Source organism: Trichechus manatus, unplaced genomic scaffold, assembly GCF_000243295.1.
Source record: "Trichechus manatus latirostris isolate Lorelei unplaced genomic scaffold, TriManLat1.0 scaffold00130, whole genome shotgun sequence".
NCBI lineage: Eukaryota > Metazoa > Chordata > Mammalia > Sirenia > Trichechidae > Trichechus > Trichechus manatus.
The window spans coordinates 4979165-4998884 of record NW_004444066.1 but is presented as its reverse complement, the minus strand read 5'-3'; the positions used below and the strand labels follow the sequence as shown (position 1 = coordinate 4998884).

Below are 19720 nucleotides of genomic sequence, written 5' to 3'. Positions count from 1 at the left end.
AAGGAGGGGAAAAAATCACTTCCATCTTTATTCTCTAAGTGACCAACTCTCATTCTCCCCTTTCCTCATTAAACAATGCTCAGAAACTCATTCATTTTGGAGGGGAAATACCAATTCTTCTTTGTTACAAGCAGGGACTAAGTGCTTCATTCTTTTCCCAAAAGTGAGTCAGGCTGCTTCTAGGAAAGCATTATAAAACCTTCACCAGAAATTCCTTGAAATGTTACTCTTTTAAGTTTGCTCCTTTTCTCTTGAGTCATTACTGTGAATCAATGCAGGGCACAAGGAGAGAAGAAATACAAATTCTAGTCCACATTAGAAATTATGAGATACGAATTTGGTAGAGGGGAATGGACCAAATATAGCCCTCGATCTGCCTAATCTTAAGCAAGAGAGGAAAAGACCCATCCCATTTACTGGCATGGCCATACGTGCTATGGCTGGGTTATGGCAGTTAAGGCCATGGCATTTGGAGTCAGATCTAAACATTACCTGCTTAGCAGCTTGGGCAAAGTTCCTACACTCCTTAAGTCTCAGTGTCCTCATATGTAAAATAGGAATGACAATATTACCTACACCTCATACGGTTGTTGTGAGAAGTAAATGAATGAAAAATATGCATAACAAACACTACATATATTATTGTTCTACCACGAGATTAGCATCCCAAATAATCCATTTTGGTTTAGTAAAATTTATCTTTAATCTACACTGCCAACTAATCTGTCCTTCATTTAACAATATACTATAATTTTTTTCAAAATGAAGTATAATATTTATTACATACTGCAAGAATATTATTATAACAGTCAAGAACCAGGGATATAATTGTTCTAAAATTAGACCTAGAAACCAATGAATAAATGACCATCATGTTAAGGTCTATTCAAGAACATGGCATAATAAAATTAAAAAGGATGCTTTATTCCATAGTGTAGAGTTGCAAATAACCTGGGTGTCATCAATGTTTTTTATACCTACCATATAGGCTTGGTCGAGAGCTTGTTTTCTGTAGTCTAGCTCTTCCTCCAGGTAGCCTTTTATTTTGCAGAATTGTTCCTATAATATAGAGCCATGTTGATAAATATAAAGAGTCAATTTAGTTAAGTCAAAAGTGATTTTACATATATATATATTTTACATATACCTATATATATACACACACAAACATAGATAGATACAGAGAGAGAGGAAGAAGTGATCAATGCTTTCTCTAACTCTACAACAAATCATTAATATTTGTAGGGTCAGAGATTTTGTCTGTTAGACAAACAGTTCAACTTTCAGAGTCTCACACAGGGAATGTAAAAATCAATGGAAAGAAGCATCAAAGATACAATGAAAAACCCACATGGAATGCTCTAAAAGATTTTTATGCCAATCCGAGAGCATATTATTAAAGATAGATTTTTAACAAGGTAAGTGTTAAATGTATCTGTATGACTCTATAGTGATATTATATTTGTGCAGAATATTATGAAATGGAATACAGCAGGGTCGTACAATAAACAAATTTAGCTTACTCAAATTCCATCTGTGTACAATTAGCAAATAGACGCATGACAATTTAAATAGTGGTGGTGATTCTACCCACAATGCCACTCAGTGAGAGAGGATCTGCCCTTGTCACAAAGCCAGTGTGAGACAGGAGATGTAAACCTGATGTTCCCTTGCTTGTCCTCAGCTCCTACGTGTCCCTCGTACTGTGAGCACCTTGCCATGCTGGGTGTGATTTTAGCATTTTAAAATAGTATCTTATGTACAACACGGCCTCAAACGCAAGTCAGTTATTTCTTTGGGTGCTTAGCTGAAGAAACAAAGACCTCTTCCAACACTGGAGGAAAACCTGATAGGGCTGACTTTTGAGAGACTGTATGTCTACATGCAGTAATTTTGTTGGTAACTTTCCTGATTACCTCTAGGCCCTAGTGCCTAGAACAGTACCTGGTACTGGCTGGCTGCTTAATTAATATGTGTACATTTAAAGAATTTTGAAGGGTGGTTTTTGAATACAAACAGTTCTTATATGCCTAGGCATTAGAGCCTAACCTCTTGGTAAAATGTGAACCCTGTGTAAAATACAAGGAAATGACTTTTAAGCTGGGGCATGCTATATAAATGCAAGTTGTTCTTATTATAGGACCTCTAACCTGATAGGAATTCACTAAATGCTTTATAGTAATAATGATGCCATTCAAAGAGAATCTTGTTATAAAATTCTATGCACTGCTGTAAGTTAATAACGGTCAGTTCCTAGACTTGGGAAGTTATAAATCAGAAATGCATCCATAATTTCTGTAATTTTTATTTGAGAATTACATATAGTAGAAAAGTTTAGGTGTAAGAAAGAAAACACCTAACTCAATTTTCTTTAGCTTTATATTTGGAAATATTACAACATACTTTTGGGGAAGAATATAACTTCAAATTATGATATACTTCAGGGAATTTTTTCCCATGCTCTGTAATGGGAAGACTACAAACTTTCATCAGTGCCAGATAAGACTGGTAGAGGTGGCTGTCATCTTCCACTTGCCTTGTAAATTTTCCTTTATTTGTCTGATGCCACAGTTTTGTACTTACCATGTCACTTTCCAACTCCATCATTTTCTGGTGCAGGGCAGCCTCTGCTCCTTCGATCTGCTGGATCCACTAAAGGATAAACAAGACAAAAATGTTTCACATGTTTGCTTGACATGGGGTATGTCTTGTGTGCTGTCAACTAAGGTACTCAGACTCGCCACTTTACACGGCAAGAAGAAGACTAAAGGCTGAAAGGAACACTTAGTGCATTTTTATCACTTAGTTCAGAAGCTAGACTATAATCTTCCACTTGTTCACTCATTCATTCAACAAATGCACTCACTAAAGTCTACCATGTGTCAAGCACTGTGCTCGGTACTAGGGCTGCAATGGGGTGACATGAGTACTAAGTTTTTGCCCTCACTGGAGGACACCATAGGAGGCTTCCTGCTCTGTAACACTTGCTCTGGGATCTGAAGAATGAGTTGGAGAGGATTAGGCAAAAATGAGGGGGAAGAGTGTGACAAGCAGAAGGGACACTGTGTCCAATTGCTGCATAGTTGGAAGGGTGAAAGAAAGAAGGCCAGGTGAAATAGGAAAAGTAAGTTTTCAGTATATGAAAGCAATTCCAGTCAAGTGATGAAGAATCAATTTTGTTAAGTAGAGAAATTTTAAATTACATTAACAAAAAAAAAAAAACTTATCTTTCCTAAGGCTCAAAATTAATCATTCTGTTGTATGGCATCAATGAACACATAAATGAGTTTATGCTTTAAATATGGTGTGACCCTACCACATATATAATTTAATAGAAAAATTATTATAAAGGGGCTCTACCAAGTTAAACATCAGCTTATCCCTTAAGGAAGCACGTGGCATAACCATTAAGCAGTGAGTTTTGGAGCCAGACTACCTTGGCTCTAATCCCAATTCTAGCTCTTCATGGCTATTTGATCTTGCAAGGTTAACTGACTGGATAAGCCTAACTTTTCTTATCTGTAAAATGGGGCTAACTACAATACGAAGATTAAAGGAAGTAATTAACGTTAGGTACTTCTCGCAGTATAATTATTACATGTATAGGTACCTTACAAACTCTAGTTTTTGATTAACTTTTTTTTTCTTGTACTTCTATATTCTTAGAAATGTGCATCACTACCAGATATTTCTTTTTAGTTTATCTGTAATAAATTATGTGCTGCACTGAACATTTCTATATACTAGAGCCTTGATATTCATGAGGGGACACCAGGTCAAATGCCTCCCTGGTTGGAGGAAACGCGGTGAAAGAAAAAAGGTACGATGAGTCAGGAGAGGCGGTAATAGCTCAGTTCTTTGTACATACACATGGCTTCCCCTTGAAACACATTTCAGTAAAAAGCCATGGGTTTCTAGCCTCGTCTACCCTGAGATTAGAAGAACTAGATGGTGACTGGCTACCAATACTGACTGTTCTGATCAGGGCCACAACAAATGGATCCTGATAGAATGGGAGAAAAATGTGGAACAGAACCTCAAATTTTTTAAAAATCCAGACTTATTGTACCAGTTGAGATTGGAGGACTTACCAAGACTACTGCCTTGAGATACTCTTTAAACCTTAAACAGAAACAAACTCCTGAAGTCCCCTTTTAGCTAAATAACAGATTGGCTCACAAAATAAAGAATATTATCTGTGAATACTGTGCTCCTTTAGAAAACATCTATATGAGACCACATAGTCAACAATTACTTTAAAACAAAGATGAGCAGGAAAGGGAACAGGGAAGTCGAACAATCAGAACAGAAATAATGAAAATGCTCATGTACTGTGAAGAATGTTACCAATGTCACTGAAAAATTTGTGTATACATTGTTGAATGGGAAACAAAACTGCTGTGTAAACCTTCACCAAAACACAATAAAATATCATTTAAAAAAATGGCATACACATGTACACAAAGTTATGTGTTTCTTGCAACTGGCCTCATATTGCAATTGCATATTTTCAAATTTTCCTAAAAATTCTTCCTCTCACTTGCTGGTCATTTGTTATTGAGAAACAAATTATTTTTCTGAGGTCATGTGTTTAAGAGTACTGTGAATTCTAAAACCATTCCTGAGGCCAACTCTTCAGACAAAGATTACACTGGACTATGGGACATAAAATGATACTCATGAAGAGTGTGCTTCTTAGCTCAAGTAGCTGCATGAGACTAAATGGGGGCAGCTCCTGTCCAGAGGTGAGATGAGAAGGTAGAGAGGGTCAGGAAATCAGGGGTGGAAAGGAGGAATGTGCTGTCACAGTACAGGGAGAGCAATTAGGGTCACATAACAATGTATGTATAAATTTTTGTATGAGTGACTAACTTGAATTGAAAACTTTCACTTAAAGTACAACAATAAAATTAAATTAAAAAAAAAAAAAAAAGTACTGTGAATTGAAGTAGTTAAGGTCTGGGCTTTAGATCTAGACTTGTGTGTTGGCTCCTGTTCCTTACTACTTGTGTGACTCAAGCTGCAGTTGCCTCATCTGTAAAATGAAAACGTTGCTGTTGGCTGCCATTGAGTCAATTCCAACTCATGGAGCCACTATATGTGCAGAGTAGAATTGTCCATAAGGTTTTCAAGGCTATGACCTTTCAGAAGCAGATTACCAGGCCTGCCTTCCAACGTGCCTCTGGGGGGGTTGGAACTGCCAATCTTTCAGCTAGTAGCTGGGTGCTTAACCATTTGCGCCACCCAGGGACTCCTAAAATGAAAATAGCGGTACCAACAGGATGGTTGTGAGGAACAATAAAATAATGCTTGTGAAGTAAGGTACCTGGACAATAATATGTACTCAATTATTGTCAATGCTATCATTATTTTTAAAATAAAACCACAATAGGATGTGCTTATTGCACTTTGTCTAGTCTCAGTTTCTGGCTAAAGGTCATACTCCCAGGCACGTAAAGTGCTATTCTAATTCAAAATTTCACAAAATTCACAGGTTGGCATTTAGAATTACTTGGAGGTAGAAACTTTTGTCTGTGAATCTCAAAGGTAAGAGGTGACTTGAATCTGTGAATCCCAAAGATTTACACCCAGGGCAATTGCACAGACCAAGAGCACTTTAAGGGCAGGCTTGTGTCTTACTCACCTAGTCTCTCACCTTCTAGCACAGCGCTGTGCACGCAGTCATCACCTGGTGCTTGTTCAACTGAACCCCTACACCTGTCTTATAAAGGAAGCAGGTGGATGTACAGGATAATTCACCATAACTCTAACAGATCTTCTATCTGCTCTGCATACGCTACTTCCTGCTTTTAATAGGACCCTTAAGAAGAAGTTTGGTGCTGTGGTTAAGAAGATTATGGCCTCTGGACACACTCCTTGGGTATGAATCCTGATGCTATCATTTTCTAGCTGTGTGGCCTTGGGAAGTTACCTACCTTCTCTATGCTTCAGTTTCCTCATGTGAAAAATGAGGATATAATAGTACCTAGACTTTGGCAACGAGAACAGTGCCTGGCTCAAAATAAGCACTGTGCAAATGTTAGTTACGGTACATTGTACCATTCCATACAAAACAGGGAATGGAAGATTTTCTTGCAACAATTTAAGTAAATGAGAGGCACACCAGCCTATTTTTCCTTTCTTCCCGCTTCCCAATCCTTACTTTTCATAGAATCTACTTGTTTTTTTGTATCATTAAACTAAGGCAACTTTTCTTGTACTAAAGAATCATATCATTTCATGAGTTCAAATGAATGAGACATGTTGGCTATTGTTGCCAAATAAATGTAGTAGAACTGGTGGTAGAAACTGTGTTTTCTTCATCTTTGTGGCCCTCTTGTGTCACTGGAACAGTGTCTTGTGAACATTCCCAAATTTACTCATTCACTCCTTTAGTAAACATTTATCACCTGTTGTATGTGCTGGGCTGGTGTGAAGAGGTAGGGAAACAAAGCAGGGAAAAATAGACATAACATTTGTCTTGATGGGGCTTATAGTCTAGTGCTGGGTAGATGTAGGGTGTATAACAAAAGTAAATGGGCAGCTACAAAGCAATTGTTCAACGCCATGGTAGTGGAAGCGCTGGTCACTACCGGAACACAGAGAAAGTGCATCAAACAGGGAGGATAAGAAGGCTTCCCCGAGGAACGGAACCGATGTCACTGAACGGTGCATGTTGAAATTTTGAAATGGTGTATCTTTGGCTATATATATTTTCACCAAAAAAAAAAAAAAAGGTCGAGAAGGGAGAGGGTTGACTTGTCGTGGGGTTGTTAACCAATGTCGTAAAACTGTATGTGTACTGACGGTTTAATGAGAAACCATTTGTTCTGTAAACCTTCCCCTGAAGTACAACCAAAAAAGAAATTAAAAAAAGAAGGCTTCCCCATGGGTAGGGAAATCTAATGACTAAGATTTAGTCAGGCAAAGATAGAAAGGGAAGAAGGGAAAACATTTTAGGGAAAGAGAACAGTGTAAAGGCCCGAGAAAGAAGAGAGATATGAGAGAGAGAGAGAGAGAGAGAAGCAAGGCTGGGATCCTAAAAGAATTCGTGTACAGCTCTAGCTTATCTAGTGTCCAAGGAAGAAGTGAGAGATGATACTGGAGGAGTAGGTAGGGGCCAGATCCCAGAAGGTGCTCTTGCCAAGTTCAGGATTCTGGATCTTATGTTTGGGATAATGTAGTACTATGAATTTGTGGGGAGGAGGGCAAAAAAGTGATCAGGTCTGTAAACGGGACTGTTGTTATTGCTGTTATGTGCCAGTAAATCAATTCTGACTCATAGTGACCCTATAGGACAGAGTAGAACTGCCCCATAGGGTTTCCAGGGAGCTGCTGGTAGATTTGAACTGCTGATCTTTTGGTTAGCAGCCCAGCTCTTAACCACTGCACCACCAGGGCTCCTTGTAATTAGGACTGGTCAACTTAAATTGTGAAGGAAGTTAAGTTTTTTTAAAAAAAAGCAAATTGCAGTTTTCATGTCATTCCACATGTAAATAATTCAATATGCATCTCTAACAGATAAAGCCTTTCACATGTTTTGCTAGAATCAGGGTCCAAAAAAGGATCATTTCAGTATTTCTTAAGTATCTTTTTTTTTTTTTTTGGTAATAGTCCTCTTCCTCCCTCACCCATTTTTTCCCTCTTCTTTCTTTATATCATTGCCTTTTGTTTGAGTGACTTAATTGGGTCATTTGACCTGTAGAATTCCCTCATTCCAGATTAGAGAAAGCTGATTGCTTGCCCACAGTTTCATTTAATTTATAAACAGGCTTTTTATGCCTTTGGGAATTAAGCAAACACCTCAGAGAACTTACACAGTTCTCATTTCATCCATCCATGTGCATGTATGTGATTTTCAACCACGCACTGATTCACCAGGCATCCGAATACAACCAGTTATCAGGCTTCTTCACTTGGCTTGTTCCTTTTCTCTCTTCTTGCCATTTACCAAGTTTAGACACAAGGGGGCATGAGCACACTCAATGTTGCTTTTCTCCTTACGTTACCCACATTAAGCTTTCTGAATACGACTGCAGTGAGCCACCACCACCAAGCTGCAAAACCAGCTGGGAACATGTGGTATTTGCACACCAAGGAAAAGTCTATAAAAACAGCAATGCTCCAGTTCACCACCTCTCAACAAAGGCCGTCTTATGGTTGGTTACCCAGCTAGGTAGGGATTGTTTCCATAATGCAATACAGAACACCTTCCATTTTTTAAGAATTACGTATTTTTTAAGGGACGTCAAAGCCAGAATTTATCCATCACCCGAAATCAGTGCGTAGACTCTTTTGTTTGTTTGTGCTCATTCTATCTGGGTTGGATCAGCCCTTAAAAATAACACATTTATTACATATTCAATTATGCAAAGTCATGTGCAAAGACAATGTCTCCTATCTTCTACCCTGCTCTTTAGGTGTTAAACCAGCCAGACACTGAGATGCTTTGAAGTGTTAATATGATTTATTACCTTTTCTGCCAAAGACAGCACAGTGCTGGCCTGAATTATAGCCACTTGTTCTTCATTTCGTAAATTCTGTGAAAAGAGAGAGAAAGAAGGAAGCAAAGAAAGAAAGAAAATAAGCTAAAGGCATTTATAATATTATTTACACTATCAAAAAAAACTAACTGCCTGCCAGAGACACTGCTATATATGCCTGCATGAGACTGTAAAAAATGTTGTCTCGGTTTGGTAAAAATTCTTAACAAAGAGTAATTCAAAGCTGGTAAAATATATATTAAATGTGATTTTTTATATATATCTAATACTGACTTGATTTTATAGTTCACTGTAAGTATACTTCATTAATATTCATGTTATGAGAAAAGCAGAAACCAAAATGAAATAAAGAGTGGTCTCTTCATAGCAGTTTGATGTGATTTTAATGGATTCTGTTCTCTCCTCTGATAATTTTTCAAGGGAAAAAAACAGTGTGACTGCTTCAACCCTGGAGACCTACATGCATCACCCATCTGATACCTCAATGAATGGTCCTCCCACTGAATTAATACACCTTGACCCCACCTGGAAGGTGTTTTCAGAAAGAAAAGGGCTTATAGCTTTCTGGTCCATTTTTATGGAGCTGCCACCAAACCTACTATTTAGCAGTATTTGCAACTGCATGACTGATTAATTTCACGCAGGATGCCTCCAGGCAACAACAGTCAGATGGCAATTAGTTTTAATCACTGCAGATGTGGCCAGTCAGTATTCCAATCTGAAACTGGCTCATGGAAAGAAAGGACTTTACCAGGTCCCATTTCTGGCACTACTACATAGAGATTCTTACAACCCTTTCTTTAGCCAAGTTGCTTGATAAACTGTAGAAAGCCTCCAAGGAGCTGCATCCTTAGGTGACCTCAGTATCTCACGTGCTTTTATTTTACACATGATGCATTTTATTGGCAAGGATTTCTTGCCCCCTGTTTAGGCAAATTCACATCTTTACTGCATTTAATCAATTTATTACTTACCCCATTATCACCCAAGATATCCAGCTGCTTTATCAGATCAGGAATGTTCACATCCTGCAAGATCAAGGCAATACGTTGGAATCAAGGACACAAATATGGCTACCATTTCATCAGTGCTGGGAACTCTAAGTCAGAGAAGACATTTTAAGGCCTGTACTTCCTTGGGTTGTTTCAATCAGGCAGAGCTGGTTTTAAGTTTCTACTCTGCTTCTTACAAGCTGTGTGAACTCAGGCAAACTACTTAACAGTTCATTCTAAATTTCTTTAGTTGCAAAATGGGGAAAATAAATACCTCCATCACAGGCTGATCTTGAGGATAAAGATTGTGTGTGAAAGAGTTTGGCATGTAGAAAGGACTCAAAGTATTTCTTTTTTTTTTCAATTATGAAAGATTTTAGGCATAAAAAAAAGTAACAGGTAATAACATAAAAAATCAAATTCATTCTAATTAATGGGATTCTGACCTGGCTGAATTTTGACTGTCATGTGTAAAACTATAATACAGTTCCATTTTTTTAGGCATTTGGCATTGATTTCATCCTATGGAACACAGGTGATTTTTCCTATATTCCTTGAGTCAGTTTGAAGTAGCTGAACCCCATTTGAAAGAGCTGCCTTGGATATAAGTTATACACATTGGATGAGGTTGTTTGTGATTTACCTAAGAAAAAACATCTAAGGAAAAGACAAAGGAAGTTGCTTTACATTTAATTAGAGGTGAATCAAAAATTGCTTTGGTTTAAATATTTCCATGCAGCCCAGGGAGCCAGAAGTTTAAACTCTACAAAAGTGGTTTAACAAACCAGCACAGTTTTATTACCTCATCCCCCTACCCCTCCTTTTACGTCATTAATATTACTTTTTCCTCATACTCCTATTCAGACAGCAGTATAGCAAAGTCCTACCACCAGGAAAGGGGAAGTCTACATCAATCTCATAGGTAAAAAGAAAAGGCAACTAAAGCACGTGGGTTTGGCAGCTCAGAGTGGGAGCAGGAAGGGCCATATAGAGGGTAGTGGGGAAACCTGGCAAAGCAGGAGGCTCTCTAGCTTTACCTCTGGAATAGATTTTTATAATAGGATTTCACTACTCTGAAGTACAATGTATTTGCCAAGAGAGAGAGCTCCACCTGAATTCAACCTTGATATTTAAAATGCATTACAATATCACTAAAGATAGAATTATATGTTGTCCAAATAAGCAATACGTTGTAAACTCGAAGTCTCTCTAGGAGACAAATTCTCCCTAAACTAAATACATCAAAAGAGATGGTGAACTAGATGATTTTAAGGTCTCTTAACTCTTAACTTTTCTAACTCTGAAATTCTGTGAGTATAATTCCACAGCATGTAGAATAGCACACAATGGAACTCAACAAATACTTTTTTATCTGGAAGAACTCTATGTTTCTTGAAGTATTAAATTCATTTACTATTTCCCCTGAATAACTGAAAACTTTGCACATGTAATCAGGAGGGACCAGTCTCTGGAGAAAGACATCATGCTTGATAAAGTAGATGGTCAGTGAAAAAGAGGAAGACCCTCGATGAGATGTATTGACACAATGGCTGCAACAATGGGCTCAAACATATTAATGATTGTGAGGATGGTGCAGGACCGGGCAGTGTTTTGTTTCGTTGTATGTAGGGTCGCTGTGAGTCAGAACTAACTCGACAGCACCTAACAACAACAACAATTGAAAATAATTGTCTTAATATATCTTTTGATTCTGGATTATTCCTTACATTGCTGTACTCTAAATAATCATGGCTTCCTGGGTTCTTTGCTGTGACCACTCACACATACGTCACACATTTATTTTGTTCATGTTCTGTTGATTTTTCTAATAGATGCAGCTATATTCATTTCCTAAGTAGCTTGGATTAAAATGACTTCTACTGAGTGAAAGACAAAATAGTCATGACCAACCTCCCATCTCTCCAATTCTAAGTTTCTCTAATTTTTAAAAATATAAAAAATTAAATCTCTACCTACCTTGACACCTTCTTTCATACAGTAGATCTGTAGCGCACTCACACCATCTGAGAATGGGTGAATTTGTAGATTAAATGGAGGGGATCGTCTCTCTCTTTCCTTGAAATACAGCAAAGGATATATAGAAATTAAAAAAAAAAAAAGGCAACAACTGATTAAACAGTAAACTAGTTGTTTGTGTATTTTCTTTATGCTATTTCAGCAGTTTATCAATACGTCATTTGGCAACAAAAAAAAAAAAAATCAAACTCAAAAGGTTCATGCTTAAATTTAATGAAAAAAACTGATTAGTCAACTAAGAGGTATGAGAGAAGAATTTATAGATGGTGTCATCGTTCCTGCAAATTTTTAATCCAGGAAATGTATAAAGTGTAGTTCCAATTTAAACTGTATGAATATTTAGAGCTTTCAGATGTCACAAAGAGTGGTCTTGCCATGAAGTTTTATGGCAGCTAACAGTCTTTTGCATATCCAATCCACTCAAGCTTTATCAGATATGTGGGCTACAAAAGATGACTTACTCTTCTTCACTCCTAGCATGCCCAATGCTAACTCTATCCAGACCTAATATGAAATAACTTCAAGAAGAAATAGCTGGTAAAATAACAGAAAAACCAAATGAGAATTTTTCTTATTCTTCACGTGTCAACATGAGTTCAACCAGATTCCACATGATATAATCAAATTCTGATATGATTTATATGCTATATTAAAAAAAAAAAGAAAAGCTGAACTTTGAAATTTAGGAACTAATTTGACCAAGGTAGTTCCTAAAACAAGTTAACCTTGTTTCTTAGCCACCTTTTGCATAAATGCCTATGGACTAAAAAGTTTACTTATAAATCCAAGCATCTAATGATACTATAAAATATTTTTGCATACATCACATATTGAAATACAATTCTTGAAGTATTATTTTTGATGAGTCAAAATTCAATGAAAGATGGGAATGATTATTTAAAAGCAATGATATGGATAAGGTTTGAAGCCAATTATTTATATTATTTTTTTAATTATGCATTTTTCTTGTTCATAAAGATAGTGGTGTTAAAAAGTACAGTCTCTGACCAAACACTTCTCAGCTGCATCCAAGTTTTTCCACTTACTAGTCACGAGAGACAGGCAAGTTATTTAATCTCAGTTGCCTCATCTATCAAATCTTGGTTGATAGGTTCAAATAATAATATGCATGTGAAATTTTAGTTCATCACTTAACACAAAGTAAGTGCTCAATGCCGGTTAAGAGCTATGATTATTTTTATTGTTATTATCATTTCCTTACTTCTAGCTCTAGGTTTCGAAACTCCAGCAGCTCGTTCTGGTCTCTGGCATCCTGTAGTTCCTGTTGTAACCGGTGATTTTCTGCCTCTTGTTTTTCTATCTAATAAAGCAAACCCTTACATTAGGTGAGCACTGCAAAAAGCACCTACCACTTTGCAAAGCAAGCATGGATAGCATTCATTTACTCAGTGAATAAATTGTCTAGACCATAAAAAAAAAAAACAATCCCAAGTACATGTAAATAGAACAAGTCTTTGGCTTTCTTCCTAGGTACCCTTTGGTTGAGTTTTGGTCACAGAGAAAAGTGTGGAGGACATGTCCATTCATTAGGGTAAAGTCTCAAGATGCTGGGAACAGTGAATCTGAGAGTACTGACTATACTCTCTTGTGGTGGGTTGGGGATGGTGTACTGGAAACAGATTTAAAAGTATATACAGAAGAGATTAACACCTCTTATTTGGGAATGTTCTACAGTTACAAGTTGTTAGAGAATTAATTTTTTTAAAAATCTCTAATCCTATACAAAACTTCGCTACTTCCAATTACCTAGAGAATAAAGCCAAATTCCTTAATGTTAAAAACCTTAATAATCTAGTCGCCACATACGTTTCCAGTTTCTTCTCTACACACTCATACACTCACATGCACTCATGCACACACTAGAAGCTAGAACTCTTGATTTAGCCTATGAACTGACTGCCCATGAGTTCTATACCTGCTCATCTCTATGTCTGGGAAGGGCTCCCCTATCCTTTTTATGTAAGTAAATCTTACACATCCTTGAACACAAAGCTCTAATGTCTCCTACCATAAGAGCCTTCTCTGGTCTACCCATTCAGAAGTAACACATTTTCCTTCTGTTTTCCTGTAGGACTTTGTATCTCTAGCATAAAATGCATGCCTGATGAAGTCTGGAGTTAAGTTAGTTACAAACAAGTGTTCCTCCCCCTATAGACTGAGTCTATATCTGATTTATCTTTAGATTTTAAGGGATCAGATAATCTTCATGAATTTTAGTAGGTTTTAGGCTGCCTTTGATATTAGCTATGAGTTGGAATTGACTCGATGGCAATGGGTTTGGTTGGTATTAGCTGGGTAGGTAGGTCTTATGCACAATAACTATTCAAAATCTTGAATTTAAAAACAGGATTTATCATAGATAAATAAGATTTATCATAGGATGAATTTTACTTCCCCAAATATTTATTTATTTTCAGTTCTTTTCTCCTTTTACTCAAGCACAATTATTCTCCTTTTAGCCAAAAGGTATTAAAACTAAAGGAAATCAGACAGAAGATGTATGGAGATTACTTCTTATATGATAAAGAAATGTAGTATCACTTATTCCCTGTAGCATCTCCAAGACCATAAAAATCCTGTTTTTCTCATAGCCTCATAATATAGGAAAAAGTATAATAAAGATGGGGAAATAGTGAGAAATTAGGTGATGTTAATTAATGTGATCAGCTCAAGTTTTTTACATTAGGTGTTTGGGGTCTAGTGAACTTTCAAAAGTTTTTAGAAGTTGGTTTAGATCACAAAGGGCATTTTAATCTCTAGACTCTTAGATTGGGATCAGTGATGGGATATTTGGGGAAGATTGCTGGTTCTGGTGGTTAGCATTAGTGATTAGATCAGTGGTTCCTGGACTGCAATTCATAGACTAGGGTCAATACCTGATGAAGTTTCTTTATAGGGACCCTTAACCTTTCCAAGAATACCAGTACTAGATGCTGGAATATTGATCTTGGCTCCCCACTTTACACATCAGCTCTGTTCTGTATCATGTAGAGGATGCAGTACGATGTCCTAACTTTGCCAGACTTGAGAGAGAAAACTCAGACACAAGGACAAGGCTTTTCTTTCTCTTTCTCATGCCTTTGAAGGTGTGGTGGTTATTTATTATTATTATTACTTGTCAAAGGTAGAAGATATTGGTATAAATAATCCTAAAATAATTAGTACATAACTTTAGATTGACCTATAGAATCATTTCCTTTATCCAAATGAGTTTTCAAATTCTGTTTTTGTCCAGGATAATACAAGATTATTTTGTAAACTTTCACTTAATTTGTGGAAGGTGAATAGCAAAGGAAAAGCCACTTTTGAACTTAATCTGTTATGTTTAATTGCCCCAAATCAAAAGCTTATGTTCAGATAACCAAAATTTATATTTACTGGACCTACATCATGCTTCTGTATATTGTTTTGTTGAAAAACTTCCTGGAAATGTTGTTTTGTGCCTTGGATGCATCTAAAACTTTTTTTTAAATTAAGAAATATATATAAACAGCCAAGTTTAGCAAAAATATTAGAAGTGAGAACATTGTCTATGTTAGATTGCAGCATGGTTTTGGAGCCATATTCTGTCACTTCCTTGCACAAAATAACAAGTCCTATTCATAGAGCATTTTTTGCCAATGGACAACAACATAGCATGTGTGTGCGGGTGTGTATATATATATATACATGTACAATAGATATACAGTATATATATATATATATATATACATATGGTTAACAAATCCATTGGTTTCAGGGAATCACATCCTTTCAAGTCTGCACAACACCCAGTGCAGAGCCATGCACACGTGCCACTTAACTGATGGTGATGGCAGTGACAGGGATGCAGTTGAGCACGTAGCAAGGAGAGTACAGCGCTGGAAAAGCCTCCCCTTCCCCTGGCCCCTGTGCCACTCCTGAGCACAGCCCCTGCTGCTCCTGGATCTCTCATCATTTTCTCATCTGCCCCACTAGGGTGTTGTGCCCAACATACCTTTTCTAAAAGCTCCTGGTTTCTCTTAATGAAAAGTTGTTTATCTTCTACCCAGTGTGAATCCTGTTTGACAAAGAATATTGCGCAGTCAGCATTTCAGAGTGGCATGAAAGAGCATGTGTCATCAAACCACTTTGCCAGAGCTGTGTTCTTTTCACCCAGTTTGCTTGCCTGTCAATGACTGGCAAATGACACCCACCCCTTCTAGTTCCTTCTTCAAAGACACTGGGGCCAAAGTTGCCAGGAAAATTTAACCCCCTTTGAAACCCTGGTGGCATAGTGGTTAAGAGCTACAGCTGTTAACCAAAAGGTCAGCAGTTTGAATCCACCAGGCAGTTCTACCCCGTCCTATAGGGTCACTATGAGTCACAATTGACTCGACGGCAATGGGTGTGTGTGTTTTGTTTTGTTTTTCATTGTCACTCACTATCTCTGCCTTTTCCAGTCTGAAAAATCCAGGACCAGCCTTCTGGGGACTCAGAAGTGACCACACAGGCAAGAAGTGAAAAGGGTCAGAATGCACACAGGCTAGATACATATGGATGAAAAACATTACAATACAGAACCATAAATGTAGCATAGAGGCAAAGAATGCAGCTGGAGAGGTGGGTCCTTATCTTGGCGGTTTAGACAACGCTAGGCTATTTGCACAGGGCTCTTCTTCTGGCATTCCCTTGCTAGTCCAACCTCACTCATGGTTGTGGCTGGGCTCATACTTTGGCCAGAAAAGCACCACAGACAGAAACATAAAGTTGAACATTCTGATACAGTTTGGAAAAAGGTCACTATGGAGAGCCAAGCCAAGTCCTGGATGCTGCTCGTGCAGAGCAGTCTACAGGATGGTCAGATTGCATTGTCTGCACCTGCCGAAGTTCTAGCAACCAAATGCCTACCTGTCCTTTCTGAGCCAGAGTTGCTTCCAGATCTTCAATTTTGGCTTTGTATCTTAGCACCTCTGCTTGCAGCTGTTCTTGGGCCTGGTGAAATAAAAATTCCAGAACTTAACAAGTAAAATGATAATGCTTTTTCCCCCTCCCCTGCATGTCCCTAGAACTTAAATCAAAAAGGAAAAAAGGGGATTTTCTTATGACAAAAAAAAAAGAATCTTTGTAAACCATCTTTGTGATCCAAATTCTTCCTTAAATATTCAGTGGCTCTCTTTACCCTCAGGCTAAAGTTCAAACTCCTTAGCTTGGCATTCACAAACTCCCATTATATTTCCAATCTTCTCCCACTAATCTTAAACACAAAGTCCACCCCTTATCTTCTGGTGATCTCCTTGTTTCCTAAATATGTCTCGTAACTCTCCACATCTCTCTTTGAACGAAATCCCATCTTGGAAAGCCTTTCCCCATTTTGTTTCTCCAAAATTTTTCCATTCTTTCACAACCAATTTTGTACCCCATACTGTCATCTTTTCCATTTGTTGGCAGCTTATGATAGTCTCAGCTATGAATTCATGAATATGTCCTTATCAAACCAACGAGTTTGGAGATCACCAACCAGTGATCTTACAGATGAAGAAACAAGTCTAAGTGGGTTTGAATAATGTTTCCCAAAGTCACAGAGCATTTATTGTCTCTATCACTTTCTTGGGTTTAAATACTTGGGGAATATTAAAATAGTTATAATACAGATATCTCCCTCCTTAGATTGTAGGCAGCATGACTCTGAGCGTGATTTCAAACACTAATTTTTGTATAGTATTCAAACGAAATAACTCAAATATATGGAAATACAAAAATAATATAAGTAACCTACATACCCACCAGCCAATTTTGTAAAATCTTCATATATTTCCATATTTAATCCTATGTATATTGGACACATTATGCTAAAATACAGTTAAAAGCCCTACGCACCACTTTAGAGCTTGTCTCCATTCTTTCCCAAAGTTAACCACATTCCTGAAATGGATGTTTATTTTTTCTGTGCATAATGGTATATGTAGATGTGAGTAGTCATTAAACTACATATATATATACATATATGCATATATATATAGTTATATATACATATATATGTATATATATATACACACATATATAAAATACTGTTTTGAATGCTTTAAGCCTTATATAAATGTACCATCCTCTGTATGATAAGTTATTGCATCTCTCAAATCATATTCTATATGATAACTTATTGCTTTTCTCTAACAATATATTCTTTGAGATAAATCCTTGAGGTTTATCTCTGTTGATATAGTTAGCTCTAGTTTATTTATTTAACTGCCATTTGGTATTGCATTGTATATATTACAAAAACCAAAACCCAAAAACCAAAGAACGATTGCCATTGAGTCAATTTCTACTCATGGCAACCCCAGCGTATCATAGTAGAATTGTGCTCCATTGGGTTTTCCGTGGATGGTGTTTTGGAAATAGATTGCAAGGCTTCTCTTCTGAAACATCTCTGGGTGGACTTGAACCTAGAACCTTTCGCTTAGCAGCTTAGCATGTTAACCATTTGTATTACCCAGGGATGACTCTACTGTATGAAGCTATCACAAATTATTTATTCATTCTAGTATTCAAAAATGCTAAGTGATTTGCATTTCTTTTGCTATTATAAACCAAGCTGCAATGTACATTCTTGAATGTGTCTATTTAGGTATATATGTAACAGTTACTCTAGGGTGTGTTTCAGGCAAGAAAATGCTAGGTTCATCATATATACACTTTACCATTAAATAATGCCACTCTTCAAAAGGATGAAACAATTTATACTTCTTCCAGTCACGTATGATGGTTCACAATGCTTCATGTCCTCTCCAAAACTTAGTATTGTCGGATATATTATTTTCTGCCAATGTGACAGAAATTTGCCAAGTGTAAAATAATCTTTCATTGCTATTTTAGTTTGTGTTTCCTTGATAATTAGTAAACATGAGTACTTTTATATGCTTATGAGCCTCTTCAGAAAATTGTCTTTTGTATTGATTTGCTTATTCTTCTGTTAGGTCAGTTTTCTCCATAAAGTATTGCATTTCTCCTAAAATAATTCTTTGGTATCATATATCCATCTCTCTATATTCTTCTATCTATCTTATCTATCTATCTATCTGTGTGCATATAGTTTTTGACACTCTTCTTACTATGTAGCAAACTTTCTATTTCATGTCATTTGTTCTAGTAATTTGTTTTTAGATTATCTTGAATTTTCTGTGAAAAATTAGTTTTCTTCTTTCCTGCCCTTACACATATTTTTTCTTGTATTATGATATGGATTGGCCCCTTAGTACAGCATTGAATAAAATCAGCAATGATAGGTATTCTTTTCTTATTCTTCATTTAAGGAGAATACATCTATAAACCACTTAATATTATACTCAATCTTATCAGCTTAAAAAAAAAAGTCTATTCTTAATCTTGTTATTATTTCTTTAAACTTTGAATGGGTGTTGGCTAAAATCTATTTTTTTCTTGTATCTAATGAAATGATTATATAGTTTCATCCTTTAGTAAATTACAGTAAATTAACATTATTGGATTCTTGAATGTTGAATTATATTTGCATTTTTAGGAAAATCCAAACTTGATCATGGTGTATGTATGCGTGTTTTAATATACATTAATGAATTTGATTTGTTGATATTTTCTTTAGGATTTTTGCGTCTATATTCATAAGTAAAGTTGACCTATAATCGTCATTGTACTCTCCATTTGTAGGTTTTATATCAAGTTTATACTTGCTTTATAAAATAAGTTGGGAAGTGTGCCCTCCTCCCCTTATATTTTTATTAGCAGGAAGACTTTGCATAATATTAGTAGTATCTGCTCCTTGAATATTTGGCAGAACTCAACTGTAAAACTAAGAATGAAATTTATTTTGTGGGTAGATATTTATCTAGTGGTTAAATTTATTTAATTGTTATAGGTCTATTCAAAGTACCAAGTTTTTTTTTTTAATTTAATTTTGTAGGTTATATTATTTTTTAGAAATTAATCTATCCATGTAAATTCTCAATTTTATTGGTGTAAAATTTTTCACAGTATTTTCCTTTTTAAATAATCCTATTGTTTTTGGGAGTTACAGGACCCTTTTCATTCCTAATATTTTTTGTATCTTTTCCATATTTCTGCCTTTCCAGAACTTTTGTATTTTATTAAAATTTAAAATTAACTATCTTTTGTTTTCATTGATTATCTTTCATCTATATTATCTATTTTTGCTTTTCTACTTGCTTA

At 36.3% G+C, this 19720-nt stretch overlaps 1 protein-coding gene across 5 annotated transcripts in view; it reads right to left on the bottom strand.

The window, feature by feature from the left end:
• JAKMIP2 (janus kinase and microtubule interacting protein 2) overlaps positions 1-19720 on the bottom strand; it is a 186174-nt gene that overhangs the window by 19499 nt on the left and 146955 nt on the right. For 4 of the 5 annotated variants that reach the window (XM_004384929.2, XM_004384927.1, XM_004384926.1 and 1 more), the window contains 8 exons: positions 16424-16507; positions 15531-15593; positions 12756-12854; positions 11474-11572; positions 9479-9532; positions 8475-8540; positions 2584-2652; positions 982-1059 (listed from right to left, as the gene is read on the bottom strand). In XM_004384929.2, the coding sequence (XP_004384986.1) occupies positions 982-1059; positions 2584-2652; positions 8475-8540; positions 9479-9532; positions 11474-11572; positions 12756-12854; positions 15531-15593; positions 16424-16507 (612 nt within the window). The remainder of the gene's footprint in view (positions 1-981; positions 1060-2583; positions 2653-8474; positions 8541-9478; positions 9533-11473; positions 11573-12755; positions 12855-15530; positions 15594-16423; positions 16508-19720) is intronic. The other variant, XM_004384928.1, reaches the window with a different exon arrangement.